This window comes from Phacochoerus africanus, chromosome 10 (assembly GCF_016906955.1).
Source record: "Phacochoerus africanus isolate WHEZ1 chromosome 10, ROS_Pafr_v1, whole genome shotgun sequence".
Taxonomy (NCBI): Eukaryota; Metazoa; Chordata; class Mammalia; order Artiodactyla; family Suidae; genus Phacochoerus; species Phacochoerus africanus.
The window spans coordinates 74,724,190-74,739,990 of record NC_062553.1 but is presented as its reverse complement, the minus strand read 5'-3'; the positions used below and the strand labels follow the sequence as shown (position 1 = coordinate 74,739,990).

Sequence of the window (15,801 nt, the reverse complement as noted above, 5' to 3'; positions counted from 1 at the left end):
AGCTTTTGCTGTCAGATCTACAAGATCTGTCTCATTCACTGAGGTACCCCCAATTCTGTGGCCGAAACTCGGCTTCTGTCCGCCGGAGCTGAATAGAAGTGTGGAGACAGAGTTTTGGGTGAAGGAGGAAAGAGAGCTTTACTGCGTTGCCAGGCAAAGAGGGTGCCACAGCAGGGTAATGTCCTAAAGACAGTGCCCCTGTTTGGGAAGAATTATGAGGAGTTTTATAGTAAAAAGAAGAAAAACTGTTTTTCAGGTAGGAATCAGGATTAGGGCAGACACGCATTCTTCTTTCTTTGGGGGAATCTTAGTCATCAAAGCTGGAGTCAGATCTTCTGGGTTATTGCCTAGAGTAACAGTACTTGTGAAAAGGGCATATTGATCAGAAATTAGAACCAACTAGGAAAGTTCCTGAAAAACATCACATGCTAATAATCTTTAACCCACAGGCAACTGTGCTCAGGGTGCCTAATGTTAGGGGCTACATGGGGGCTCATTGCTAAAACAGCTCTGTCTGCTGACCCATGAGACAGAACAACCTTGCTCAAGCGACATCCTGATTTCGCCGCTGGTGCCAACTTTCCAAAGACTACGAGACCCTTCCCCCTCACGGTGGGACCCCACACACCTCCAGCTTTCTCGGGATTACGAGACCACCCTACCGTGAGACACCTTTGACTTTCTCACGACTACGTGACCACCAGCGTCCAGCTGCAGGCAAAAGATCAACGAACCTCCCCCGCTGCAGGGAATCCCATTTCCCATCCCCGGGGTCCAAGAAGGCCCCGCAAGAAGGGCGGGGGGCTGGCTCTTCTCAAGGGTCAGTCACCCGCTCCCTTTCCCCTCCAATACATGTTCTTCTCTGTGCCTCAACAGCCGGCTGCTTCTCTTTTTCTCCACGCTCGCCTTACACCTAATCTTTAGCTTATGGGCGATTATGCTTAGGATGCAGTTAAGCCAGGGAGATGGACAAGGAAGGACTATTCAATTTTGTTATTATTTTTTTAATATATATATAATGATTTTTTTTTTTCATTATAGCTGCTTTACAGTGTTCTGTCAATTTTCTACTGTGCAGCATGGTGACCTAGTTACACACACATGTATACATTCTTTTTTCTCACATTATCATGCTCCATCATAAGGGACTAGACATAGTTCCCAGTGCTACACAGTAGGATCTCATTGCTTATCCATTCCAAAGGCAATAGTTTGCATCTATTAACCCCAAGCTCCCAATCCACTCCACTCCCTCTCCGTCCCCCTTGGCAACCACAAGTCTATTCTCCAGGTCCATGATTTTCTTTTCTGTGGAAAGGTTCGTTTGTGCCCTACATTAGACTCCAGATATAAGTGATATCATATAGTATTTGTCTTTCTCCTTCTGACTTAATTCACTCAGTATGGGAGTCTCTAGTTCCATCCATGTTGCTAGAAATTGCATTATTTTGTTCTTTTTTATGGCTGAGTAGTATTCCATTGTGTATATATACCACATCTTCCTAATCCAATCATCTGTCAATGGACATCTGGGTTGTTTCCATGTCTTGGCTGTTGGGAATAGTGCAGCAATGAACATGCAGATACATGTGTCTTTTTCAAAGAAAGTTTAGGACTGTTCAATTTTAAAGTATTCTTTCCTAAAAGAAGCACAAGGAGTATAACATTTCTCTTTGGTGTATAAGATGCCTGTACTATTATGAGTATCCCTTGAGCGGGAACCAGGATCCTGCCCCAAGGCTGTCCTGTTGTTGCTTGACTGTTCCTCCCTTGTCTCTGCCTCCCCTCCCTTCCCTGATCAGCAACTGTCTGAACCTGTCCCTAGGAACTCAGGGAAGGCCATGGAAGCTGAATGAGGCCCATGTCCTAAGAACAAGAAGTGGAGGACACAGAAAGACTTTTGTGCCCAGGAGCCCCCCTAGGCCCTGCTCAGTTACAATACCTACAACATGGTTGGGTCCATTATAGGCGCTGAAACACCATCTATTGAAATTATGAACTTGCTTCCATTTTTTGCCTTTCTCCTCAGAACTCCTGATTTGCCTTTATATTATTAACATTAAAAGATATAAACCACAAAAATTTAATCACAGGTAGCCCTAGCAAAGGAGGTAATGGAGCGACAATAAATGACCAACACAAATGCATGAAATCCATCCCCTTAAAATAATCTGAATTAGAAGTACTGTTTGATGCAGTGTAAAATTACTAAATAAATAGGGGAATACAAAAGCTAAAGAACTGCTCTTTTTAATGCCACTAAAGAGAGTACTTCAAACCATGCAGGAAAAAAAGCGACCTCTGGTTCATAAAATGAGATTAAAAATACATGAAGAAGAGCTATTAATAAACAAGCTTCTTGTGTTTCTTCCTTTTAAAACTCCAAAGAGTGTGGTCGGCCTCATGCCCACATCAAAGGAACCACTAACCAAGAATGACAGAGACAGAGGCTCAATTTGATCCCTCTCTCCTGGTGCCTAAACACATTTTACAAAAATGTTCTTTGAACCAACGACACACTTAGAAAACCAGAAACAGAACAGGAAGATAAAGCCACAAGAGAAAACAATGAGGACCTTGCCACACCCCCTCTAGTTCTCTCCAAGACATTTTTCTTCCCAGATGAACACAATAAGTCCCAGGGTTCTATTTTTAAGGCAGGCGTCTTGGTGGTGGCACAAACAGATCAATGGAAAAATCTCGTCTCCAGGAAAACTTGAGCCTGTAACACAAAGTCTGTAAGCTTATAAAACAGTATGTCTGATGCAAGAAACATCCAAATGAAAGGACAAAGGAATCCATGAGCAAATGAATGAATGTCTCCAAGAAAGAATTTCTAGACAATTTCAAGAAGAAGTGAGCTAGGAATTTTCAATTTTCTCCCCTACTATATAAATATGTACAACTATATGCGTGTGTGTGTGTGTGTGTGTGTGTGTGTGTGTTTCATTTACATACCTAGAAAAAAGCCAGCACAGTTAACTGGAGAGGGAGTTTGGGGAAAAGTGGGGATAAGCCATAGGTTACCCTCCTATGCTGTGTTGGAGAAAGAAGATTTTTATTTTATTTTATTTTTTTGTCTTTTTGCCTTTTCTAGGGCCACTCCTGCAGCATATGGAGGTTCCCAGGCTAGGGGTCTAATCAGAGCTGCAGCCACTGGCCTACGCCAGAGCCACAGCATCGCGGGATCCGAGCCGCGTCTGCAACCTACACCACAGCTCACGGCAATGCCGGATCCTCGACCCACTGAGCAAGGCCAGGGACCGAACCCACAACCTCATGGATCCTGGTTGGATTTTTTAACCACTGAGCCACAATGGGAACTCCCAGAAAGAAGATTTTTAAATGCATTTTGCTCTGTGTGATCAAGGACCCTCTTCTGCAATTTCTTAAGAGGATGTAATATGGATTTAAATCTCATTTCAATTCTTCCTAAATGTCATTTATCCTTTTCTTCCACAAATATTTATCAATAGAGGCAATTTCTCGAGACCGTCTTTACATGGGGAGGCTTTGTAGAGACAGACCTTCATGGTAGAAGAAAGCCCAGCCTTCTATAAGTTCAGCAAAAATGCAGGTCTGGAAGCAGAAAACGATGTGCCAGTACCGCTCTTGACTCTATTCTTTGAGCGCATCAACAGTTAAAGCGGCTTTTACAGCCTGGCTTGGGAGTTTAGTTCATGTACAAAATAGAAAACACGGAGTTCCCGTCATGGTTCAGCAGAAACGCATCTGACTAGCATCCATGAGGACTCCGGTTTGATCCCCGGCCTCACTCAGTGGGTTAAGGATCTGGTGTTTTGGGGGGCTGTGGTGTAGGTTGCAGACACAGTGAAGTGGGAGATTTGCCTAAGAGACATAATCCTCCTTGTCTGAAAAAGCAGCTGCCTGCCTTTTCAGTTCTGCTCCCCTCATCCCATCCTTCTTATAATTAAGTAGCAATTACGAGCCCTATTCCAAGCCAGCAGCCTTGCTCATGGCACTCCAAGCATTGCTTAACTGATTTGCTTCTGTAACCTTGCTTGCTCAGTTTCTTAGGCAGGACACTGTCTGCTTGGGGAAGGGGGAGGTCCGGGCTACTTACATGGGAAAAACAAGACCCTGTATGGTGTAAGAGTTGCTGAGAACAAAGACCTGGTCCTCAGACTCTGGAGGTGACTCCTCTGAGCCCACACAGGTGCTGAATAAACCTTGTTTTTCCGCATCTCTGAGTGCCCTTCTTCTCCTTCTGCTGCCATGGCTTATGCAGTTTCTGCAACAGCAGCTCAGAGCTGGCATGGCTGTGGCTGTGGTGTAGGCCAGTGGCTACAGCTCCAATTCGAACACTAGTCTAGAAACTTCTATATGCCACAGGTGTGGCCCTAACAAAATAACAACAACAACAAAATTACAAAACATGGTTGGTGTCAAATGACAGATGAACTTGAACTCAACTGTTTAAACTGGAGACGACCTGTTCACCAGGCAACTTTTTCCCATCGTTAGCCGGGATGCTGTTTAATTCTCTTCTAAAGGTTAACTAAAGCATTACCAGGTCTCATGAATTTCTCACGAGCTGTGAGTGGGTGCAACCAAATTCTAAGCACTGGAATACCAAGAATGTCTCCACTCAAAACGCACCAGCATTCAAACTGCTAACAACAATAACCCAGGGCTCCTTCCATTACAGATTGGTCTCTGCTTTAAAAAAAAATACCATGTGGAGTTCCCGTAGTGGCGCAGTGGTTAACGAATCCGACTAGGAACCATGAGGTTGTGGGTTCAGTCCCTGGCCTTGCTCAGTGGGTTAAGGATCTGGAGTTGCCGTGAGCTGTGGTGTAGGTTGCAGATGCGGCTTGGATCCTGCATTGCTGTGGTTGTGGTGTAGGCCGGCGGCTACAGCTCTGATCAGACCCCTAGCCTGGGAACCTCCATATGCCATGGGAGCTGCCCTACAAAAGGCAAAAAGACAAAAAAAAAATAGCAGGATACTCCCCAAGATAACGACCCACTTAAAGCATTCCCCATGATTAACAATGGCATTTGTCTCATGTCCAATGCCAGGAATGGAAGCCTGTGGCTGCCTTAAGCAGCATAAAAAGAGAAATGTCTCCTAAAAACAGAATACAGTACAGCTCATTCTTCAAGATGGTCCAGGGAAAACTAGAGGATGAGTGTGTCGATGTCTTTTTAAAACAATCTGCTAAAGGCTTTTAGATCCTGTGCTATGATTATTGGCTGACCTATATATTTTTTGGCAAAAAGCTGCTGCCCCTGGAGGGCCTGATGAGTTGACAAGCAGTTAAGGTCCTTGGTTTAGATGAATTTTTGAAAAGGCCACGATAAGCAGACTAATTTCCTAAGAACGTATTTTCTTCTGATCCTTGAAATGTTAAAAGGGCCACACATCAGTGGATTATTTTGAGTAAGGAAAGTTTTGCCTTATAAAGACTGCCATGATAAACAACTAATCCCCTGGCCAGTCCTACATGCCCCACGAAGTAATTTTTCAGGCAAGAAGCAACGGCTCTATTTACCTAATGGGGCTGGTTGAGAGGGCAAACTAACCTGGTAGATTAGATTTCCTGTGCAAATTATTGTTTGTTGCTAATGAATGTGGTCTTTGCAAAGGGTGTTGTAAAGATCTGATAAGACAGTGTACAGAAAATGCCCAGTGTCACCTCTGACATCCATCATCACAATAGAAAAAACATTCTACCCCTGCTCAGATCAGGTGTTTTAAGAAGAAATATAACCTTGAAGAGATATTTTCACTGCCAAGTTGCAGAAACAACCTAAACGCCTATCAACAGATGAACGGATCAAGAAAAGGTGGCACATACTTGCAATGGAATATTATTCAGCCTTGAAAAAAGAAGGAACTTCTGTAATACAAGACAATATGGATGAACTTAGAGGACATTAAGTCAAGTGAAATAAAACCAGCCACAGAAGACAAAAATTATGTATTTTACTCATGTAAAGTATCTAAAACTGTCAACTTCATAAAATCAAAGAATGGAAAAGTGACTGCCAGGGGCCAGCAAGGAGGGAGAAATGGGAAGTTGCTAATTAACAGGCATAAAGTTTCAGTTACGCAAAATGAATAAGCTCTAAAGATCTGTGATATGACATTGTACCTCTCATCGACAATACTGTATTGTACACCTAAAAATTTGTTAAAGGGAAGATCCCATGTTAAGTATTCTTATACAGTAAACTATTTTTTTTTTTTTTGCTATGCTTGTGGCATGTGGAAGTTCCCCAGGCTAGGGACTGAATCTCTGCCATAGTAGTAACCCAAGCCGCTGCAGTGACAATACCAGGACCTTAACACACTGCACCACAGGGAGCTCCTAAAAATACTTTTTAAAGAAGAAGAAGAAATATGAAAGAAAAAACATTTTTTCTTTTTTTTTTGGCAGCCTCCTTGGGGCCAGAATATCTGAAATATCTCTATAGTATTATGATACTCAATACTTAAAATTTTCAGTTTTCTCATAGTCAAATCTTTCAAACATTTTTGTTGTTGTTGTGTTGTTAGCAACAAACCAACAGGAAGAGAAGGTAACCTCTTAAATACTGATTATTCCCAAGAGACTCAGTTTGCTCACTGAATTTTTTGGCAGGTAGGAGATGTCCACACTAGAGAACTAAAAGAGCTTTAGGTATTATTTTTAAAACAAAGAAACTAAGACCCAATGAGATTAAGGGAAATGCCAGGCCTGCTACAAGAAAGGGGTCTAGGAGTTCCCGTCGTGGCGCAGTGGTTAACGAATCTGACTAGGAACCATGAGGTTGCAGGTTCGATCCCCGGCCTTGCTCAGTGGGTTAAGGATCTGGTGTTGCTGTGAGCTGTGGTGTAGGTCACAGACATGGCTCAGATCCTGTGTTGCTGTGGCTATGGTGTAGGCCAGCAGCTGTAGCTCCGATTGGACCCCTAGCCTGGGAACCTCCATATGCGGTGGGTGCAGCCCTAAAAAGCAAAAAAAAAAAGAAAGAAAGAAAGGGGTCTAAGCATGTACAATGCTCTTTGCACTAGTATCTGTTTGCACATTGAAATGATGCAAGTCATCCTTAGACAATCTACAAACACGACAACATTTACAACATAAACACAGTTGGCCAGTATCTCTCATGACTTACTGTCTTTAATCCTTAGAAAACCTTTGCAACACAGTGATTATTAGCATTTCTTTCAAGGTAAAGCGATGGAGGCCAATGACGGTCATAAGACAAAGAGAAAAGCTGGGATTAAGATCCAGCCCTAACCTCAGCTGCATGCAAATCAATGAAACTAGAACACCCCCTCACATCATGCATGAAATAAACTCAAAATGGCTTAAAGACTTAAAGACAAGGCAAGACACCATCAAACTCCTGGAAGAGAACACAGGCAAAACATTCTCTGACATCAACCTTACACATGTTTTCTCAGGTCCGTCCTCCCAAAGCAACAGAAATAAAAGCAAAAATAAACCAGTGGGACCTAATCAAACTGACACGCTTTTGAACAGCAAAGGAAGCCAAAAAGAAAACAAAAAGACAACTTACAGAATGGGAGAAAATAGTTTCAAATGATTCAGCTGACAAGGGCTTAATCTCTAGAACATACAAGCAACTTATACAATTCAACAGCAAAAAAGCCAACAACCCAATGGAAAAATGGGAAAAAGACTTGCATAGACATTTTTCCATGGAAGATGTACAGATGGCCAACAAGCACATGAAAAAATGCTCAACATCACTGATTATTAGAAAAATGCAAATAAAACTACTATGAGGTACCACGTCAAACTAGTCAGAATGGCCATCATTAATAAGTCCACAAATAACAAATGCTGGAGGGGGTGTAGAGAAAAGGGAACCCTCCTGCACTGTTGGTGGGAATGTAAGCTGGTACAACCATTATGGAGATCAGTATGGAGGTAGCTTAGAAATCTATACATAGAACTACCCTTTGACCCAGCAATCCCACTCTTGGGCATATATCTGGACAAAACTTTCCTTTAAAAAGACACATGCATCTGCATGTTCATTGCTGCACTATTCCCAATAACCAAGACATGGAAACAACCCAAATGTCCACTGACAGACGATTGGATTAGGAAGATGTACATATACACAATGGAATACTACTCAGCCATAAAAAAGAGAACAAAATAACGCAATTTCTAGCAACATGGATGGAACTAGAGACTCTCATACTGAATGAAGGGAGTCAGAAAGAGAAAGACAAATACCATATGATATCACTTATATCTGGAATCTAATATACGGCACAAATAAACCTTTCCACAGAAAAGAAAATCATGGACCTGGAGAATAGACTTGTGGTTGCCAAGGGGGACGGGGAGGGAGTGGAGTAGATTGGGAGCTTGGGGTTAACAGATGCAAAACTATTGCCTTTGAAATGGATTAGCAATGAGATCCTACTGTGTAGCACTGGGAACTATGTCTAGTCCCTTATGATGGAGCATGATAATGTGCGAAAATAGAATGTGTACATGTATATGTAACTGGGTCACCACACTGTACAGTAGAAAAAAAAATTGTATTGGGGAGATAACAATTTTAAAAATTTTAGTAATATTGGCATTGATAATACATTTATGTTGTTTTAGACAATTATGCAAGAATACTACTTGTAATGATTAGCCAACCCCAAATAAATTTTTGATACAAAAAAAAAAAAAAAGAGTCAGTCCTAACCTAACCACAAGCCTGGGCTCTTTTTGATGCACCTCACTGCCTCCTGGAATGTGAAGCGAGCCTCACAACACCCCTGCTAAGGACAAATCAGTGCAGCTCATTTTCCGGCTGTTACGCAGAAGCTGTTGATTCCAAGTTCACATACCTGTGGTGGAGTCAATGGTGAAAAGCGAGGACACGTCTCCTTGGACGAGCTCATAGGCCACTGTTCCATACATCCCAGAATCTCTGTCCGTGGCGACAACACTGACGATCTCGGTGCCTGGCTGGCTGTGGCCGCTAATGCCGGTCACATAGACGGACGGGTTAAACACAGGTTCATTATCATTCACGTCCTCCAGTTCCACCCGCACAAAAGCCTGGGCGCTGAGTCCTCCCTGGGGAAGGAATAAGAAGTGATTACAAATGGGTCTTTCCTGAACATTGGGATGCAGAATAACTGAGGAGGATCCAAGAACAGACTTTTTTTTTTGCTTTTTAGGGCCGCACCCACAGCATATGGAAGTTCCCAGGCTAGTGGTCAAATTGGAGCCGTAGCTGCCAGCCTACACCACAGCCACAGCAACACGGGTTCTGAGCCCCATCTGTGACCTGCACCACAGCTCGCTGGATCCTTAATGCACTGAGCAAGGTCAGGGATCAAACCCGCAACTTCATGGTTCCTAGTCGGATTCCTTTTCACTGTGCCACGATGGGAACTCCTCTAGAATAGACTTTTGATACCAGAATGTGTATGTTCATTTTACTTCTCACCTTCAGCGGTATTGAGTTCATGGGCAATAGCATTTGGCCTCGATACTCCAGTGCTGATTCTTAAATAGGAATGAGATAATCACTGTAGTTTCATTCAGCGTAGAAGCCAAAGATATTCAAGGAGATAATCTTTTTGCCAAGGAGAAGGATTCAGGGGGTACCAGAGGGGGTGCAATTTTAGAAAAGATAGCAAGGAAAGGCATCACTAAGAAGGTGTCCTTTGAATAAACACTGACCCATTCGTAGGGGGTAGACTTCAGGTATTTGGAAAGAAAAGCCTAACAGATTGAGGAACGAGCAAGTGCAAAGGCCCTGAGACAGAAGGACAGTGCATCCCACTCTTGTTCAGGGAACATCCAGAGAAGCGATGTCAGAGGGGCAGGGACAGGACATGCAGGGCTCTGCGGCTTCTGCCAGGACCATGGCTCTGACCATTGAGGGCCCTGAGCAGAGAAGAAGTTTGGCTTTGGTCTTAACAGCGACTCTGGCTGCAGCATTCAGAACAATCTCGAAGGGCAACAAGGCTGGAAGGAGGGAGCCCAGCTAGAGGCCAGAGGAAGCCTCAAGTCCAGAGTGGAGGGTGGCAGCGATGGCACCGATGCTACAAACTTGCGGCCAGATTTCCTTGGGGGAATCTGAATTTTCAAGCTTTAGAGAAGAAACAGTGTGCATAGAATAACAAGAAGTGGATCCCACACTGGCTTTGTGTGTGTGTTTCCTCCACCTAAAAACAAAGAGCTGGAGAGAGCGCGAGAAGAAAATATTGCTCTGCAATTGTTACTTTTCTCAAGTACAACATATGTTCCTATTTTAAAAAAACCATTTTCCATTTCTCTCTGGTATCCTTCGATCCTTTCATCTTAGAACAAAATCCTTGGTAAGTCACAACAGCTTGGATTTTCTCACTTATTCCCTCTCTCTCTTTTACCCCTCTTGTTCTTTCCTACTGTGTCAGGGAGACACTGAGCCAAAAGGAAAAGAAAGGCCATCAGAAGAAGATTCGGCCCAGAGCCAAAGGAGGACCCTGCTGTGTGGATCTGGGGGGCAATGGCCACTGAGGAGGAGGAACGGAGGAAAGAGAAAATCGCTTAGGATGAGGTTGACCAGCAATCCGGACACATCTCCTTTGCTCTGTGGGCCCAGGTACCCCAGACACAGGGGACTAGAAACAACTGGGGGAAAAAAAAAAAGGAATAATAATGTGAATTTCCATGTTCTAGGTTGAATAACGTGCCAGGGCTATGCCGCGTACAAATTAAAACAGGAGAAATAAAAACAATGGCAGTTGCATCTGTATCCTCAAAATATGAGAGTGGGGAACATGTGAAGAAATGAGGCTCACCGCACCTTAGGATCTTTAAGAACAAAGAGGTTCATTTCCAGGTGGTGTTTAGAGATTCTCCATCAGGCAACGCCACCCAAAACAAGCCAGTGTGACATGGATAAAGTGAAAAGCTTTTTTTTATGAACAGTATCATATACAGATCTCAGGCTTCCTTTTTTTGTTGTTGTTGTTTTTTTTGGGGTTTTTTTTTTTTTGGCTGTATTTGTGACATATGGAAATTCCTGGGCTGGGGATTGAACCCAAGCCTCCACCACCACCCAAGCCGCCACTGTCAGATCCTTAACCCACTGAACCACAATGGGAACTCCTCAGCCTTCCTTTTCTATGTATTCAATTTTTATCAGTTAAATTTATCAGTAGGAGGCACTCTCCTCTTAGATTACCCATCTGTGAATGAGTGTTCAGGGTGCTTTATGTATATTTTCTCCTTCAGTTGTGCTAATCTCCCTTTCTAAAGACTGTTATGGTTTCCCCCATTTTTATAACAAGAAAACCAAAGCACAGAGAGGCTAAGTGAGTTGTCCAAGGTACAAGGGGCGGTCCATAGCAGACGTGCAACCAGAACAGAGGTTCATCTCTCCCCAAAGCCCCTGGTGACTTCTTTCAAATTAGCCTTTTTAAGTAGTACCATGGTATAAATCCTACCTTGCGTGAAAGACTTGTTTGATGGCTAGGCTGTGGGCAAGGCCAACCTTGGGTTCTATCTTAGAGGGAAAAAGGGAGACGGAGTCCCCACTGACAAAGGACTCAACATTTATGAGACAGATGCTATACAACTGTTGGTGGCACGGTTTTTGGCAATCTGGAGCCAAAAGATCTGGAATTAATTTCTGGCCCTGTCTGCTTCTGGGACCACAGCCTCCAGAACATTAGGCAGTCCCTGAGTCTGTGACGCCTCTTCTGTGAACTGGGGTCACTGGCTTGCCTTGCAGGCCTGTTGTTGGAATCAGTTATATAATATGTATAAGAGCATTTATTATGGACAATCACCATCGATTATAAGATTTTACAGGCTCAGAGTTCCCACTGTGGCTCAGCAGAAACGAACCCGACTAGCATCCATGAAGATGCAGGTTCCATCCCTGGCTTTGATCAGTGGGTTAAGGATCCGGCGCTGCCATGAGCTGTGGTGCAGGTTGCAGATGCAGCTTGGATCTGGCATTGCTGTGGCTCTGGCATAGGCCGGCAGCTACAGCTCCGATTTGACCCCTAGCCTGGGAACCTCCATATGCCTCGGGAGCAGACCTGAAAAGACAAAAAATAAAAATTAAAAAAAAAAATAAAAAATTTAAAAAAGATTTTACAGGCCCTTTATCCTAAATACTTGGGACCAGATAGATGTGTCTTGGAATTGTGAATTTTGTTAAGTTTTATAAAGGCAATATAGGGAGCTAACCGAGTAACGTCTACACTGGCAGCTCATAATCAAGCACTGACTATGCTGCAGCAAAATATATTCATAGACACATTTAGAGAAATTAACAACAAAAAAAAAGATGAATAGCTTCAGGTCAGTTCAAGTCAGGTGTCTTACCCAATGAGATTTTAAAACTTTCTATCTTGAAAGCTTTTAGGACCACAGACAAAAGGTTGGGTCACACCAACGCCTATAGGTGCCACCACAAAGATTCTGATTCCATTCACCTGCAGTGGTGTCCAGCCTTGGTCTTTCTAAATCAGTTTTACTGAGATATCTTTGACATATATGCATAGTGTGCAACTTGATGTTTTGATAAACATATATATAAAACCACAATCGAGCCAATTAACATGTCCGCCACTTCTACATTATATGTGGTGTGGGAAGGTGTGTGTGTGAGAGTGTGTGAGCGTGTGAGGGTGTGTAGTGCCAGTAGTAATAGCAGCAGCCTTGCTATCTTTTAAACGTGCTCCAGGAACTTTTCCCCCAATGTCATCTACTATTAATGGAATTGTATAAGGAGTTCCTGTCATGGCTCAGCGGAAACGAATCTGACTAGTATCCAGGAGGATGCAGGTTCGATCCCTGGCCTCGCTCAGCATTGCTGTGAGCCGTGGTGTAAGTCACAGACGTGGCTCAGATCCCACGTTGCTGTGGCTGTGGTGTAGGCCAGCAGCTGTAGCTGTGATTTGACCCCCTAGCCCAGCAACCTCCATATGCTGGGGGGCGGGGGGACTAAAAAGACAAAAATAAAAGAATTTTGTGCACATTCTTTTGGGTGTATTGATAAATGAATTAATATGCAAGTCATTGGGGGGTATATAGCTACACATTTTCTTTGCAGTAAACACGATTTATATATAAATTCTTGTAATTTATGCCACTAATTTGTTGAAATAATTCCAAAGAAGTAGAACTGCTGGTACACAGGAGAGCCAAAATGTGTATTTTGAGTCCCATCTACAGATTTCCCCCAACTGTATAGTGGGTCCTCACTGGTCTTATCCCCAGTGTCTGTTTATGAGGGGCTACTTCCTAAAACTGGACAAACATTGGATTTTTAATCTTTGGAATATGAGGTTATAAAGAAATTACTTTTCTCTGTTACTGTTCAGCTCAGTCATCTTCATGTATGTTTAATCCTTACTGGTCACTTATGTTATTTCAGTTTCCTCTTTTTTTTCCGTTTCCCTTGGAATATCATTGTCTATGTTACTGGTTTCTAAGAGCTCAATTATGACTGAGGATGTTAACCACTTGTCATGCATTGCAAGTGAAATGCCATGTATTACTGCCATCAGTTTGCTATGGTGTTTCGTATTTTGCTTGTGTATTAAAATAGAATTGTGTTATGCCTTTAAAAAATAAAAAAATAAAAATTTAAAAATTCTCTCCAGGAAAGTCCAATCCAGGGTGGAGAACCTCTGATAAACTCTAAATTCCAACTCTAAGACAGGTTCATGTCTGCCATTAGCCTCAAGCTAGCTAAAAATCCAAATATTCAAGGACACTGAAAGAATTCAGAGTCCAGCTCCATTCACAGGGAGATAATAAAACCTCAAAGCCAATGAAACAGGACTAGAATCTGATCGCTTAAGTTACAGCCGATCAAATCATTTTCTTGCTCTGCTTCTGCGTCTTCTCTCTAACACTCAGTCCCCTGGTTCCTGCTGGTGGGCATGGCTAACTACTTCCGGTTGGGTGCTGCCTCATCCGAATCAATTTTTGCTCAAATAAACTCTTAAGAATTAAAAAAAAAAATAGGATTTAAAAGATATATTTCATGTGAAAATAACATCCTAGGAAACAATGACATTAAAAAAATAAAAGTCTTTTATGATACTAAAAAAAAAAAAAGACATTAAAAAAAAAAAGCCATGTTATAGCAGGGGGTAAGCATACTGGTAAAGCTTGGAGTGAATGGGCAGGTAGATACAGAGGGTGGGAAAAATCTAAAGAAAAGCCTAAATGGTCAGATTCATAGATTTTGATTTAAATGCTAAGGAGGAGAGACTTTCTTCTGCACAGCCTTAGACTCAGTAAAAAGAATGGCGAGTAGTCTGCCCTGTATCCACACATATTTACAAATGAATCATACATACATTTACTGTATTGTTTATATTAAAGACACCGCCAAAGGTTTGAAAGGATGACATTTCGAGGTGTAATGTTTTCCTTCTAACTCCCACCTGGGACACTGCTGCTGGCATTCATGAAGGGACATAATGAAATCAAGGCTTTAGAAAAAGACCTGGGGCAGCAATAAAAAAGGTGCATCTTCAAAAGAAAGAAGGAGACTCCTGAGTCCAAAAGTAGAGGAAACGCTGAATTAACAGAGTCAACGTGTTCTTGGCCCAGGACTCCCCACAGAGCCTTCCCGAGGCATGTCTGGGGGGGTGCGGGGTGAGTTCTGAGGTGTCCTCCACTCTGAGTTACCAGAGAACCCTCAGTGCGAGGAGCACCCTGGGAGGCAAATCCCACAGAGCACAACGTGAGGGAAGCTAATCTAAACTCCCTGTCTCCATTCCCTCAAAAAGTCACCTCCCAATTCTCTGGGACTAAACCTCTGTTCAAGAGGGCTGGGGCTTTCCCTGGAAAGTTCTGTGGAGTAAAGGAACTAAAGGGAATCTCCAGGTGAATGACTTCAATGGCAGATCAGTAAACTAGTCATCTGAACAGAAGAATGATCCACCAAATAAAAGGTGCAACATAAATGGAGAGAAAAATAAGGATTTTTTAGAATACATCCTGCTTGATATCAAGATTTCAGAGGCTGGAAATCAGAAAGTCAAGGACCTGAACACTGTAAATCAACTGTAATGGGAAAAAGATCATATTTAAAAAAAGAAAAAAAAAGAGGAGTTCCCTTTGTGGCTCAGTGGAAATGAATCTGACTAGTATTCATGAGGGCAGGTTCGATCCCTGGCCTCACTCAGTGGGTTAAGGATCTGGCATTGCCATGAGCGGTGGTGTAGGCCGCAGATGCAGCTTAGGGCAGGCGTTGCTGTGGCTCTAGTGTAGACCGGCAGCTGCAGCTCCAATTCGACCCCTAGCCTGGAAAGCTCCATGTGCCACAGGAACAGCTCTAAAAAGACAAAAAAAAAAAAAAAAAAAAAGAAAGAAAAGAAAAGAGAGAGAGAGAGAGAAAGAAAGAAATTCAAGGACCTGATAGACTCAGGGTGTTGGGTAGTTCAAAAAATGAACAGTGAAGGAGTTCCCTGGTGGTGCAGCAGATTAAGGATCTGGCATTGTCACTGCTGCGGCTCGGTTTGCTGCTATGGTGTGGGTTCGATCCCTGTCCCTGGAATTTTCATATGCTGCAGACACAGCCGAAAAAAAAAAAAAAAAAAAAAGACAGTGAAGTTTCTAGTAGGGAACAGTCAAGGAGCGGAAGGCTGAGTCAGATGTAAAGGTTCTTGGTGACAAAGAGGTTTAGAACATGCCAGCAGCCACAAAGAGTGGCCATTGTAGAGTCTGACAATAATGAACTTCGAAAGCCAATTGGGGAGTTCCTGTCATGGCGCAGCGGAAACAAATCTGACTAGGAACCATGAGGATGCAGGTTCAATCCCTGGCCTCGCTCAGTGGGTTA

The 15,801-nt window shown here is 42.9% G+C and overlaps 1 protein-coding gene across 1 annotated transcript in view; it reads right to left on the bottom strand.

The window, feature by feature from the left end:
- The window catches only part of DCHS2 (dachsous cadherin-related 2), a 275,809-nt gene that overhangs the window by 115,217 nt on the left and 144,791 nt on the right, over window positions 1-15,801 (bottom strand). The window contains 1 exon segment of the mRNA XM_047799487.1: window positions 8,837-9,068. Within this exon segment, the coding sequence (XP_047655443.1) occupies window positions 8,837-9,068 (232 nt within the window).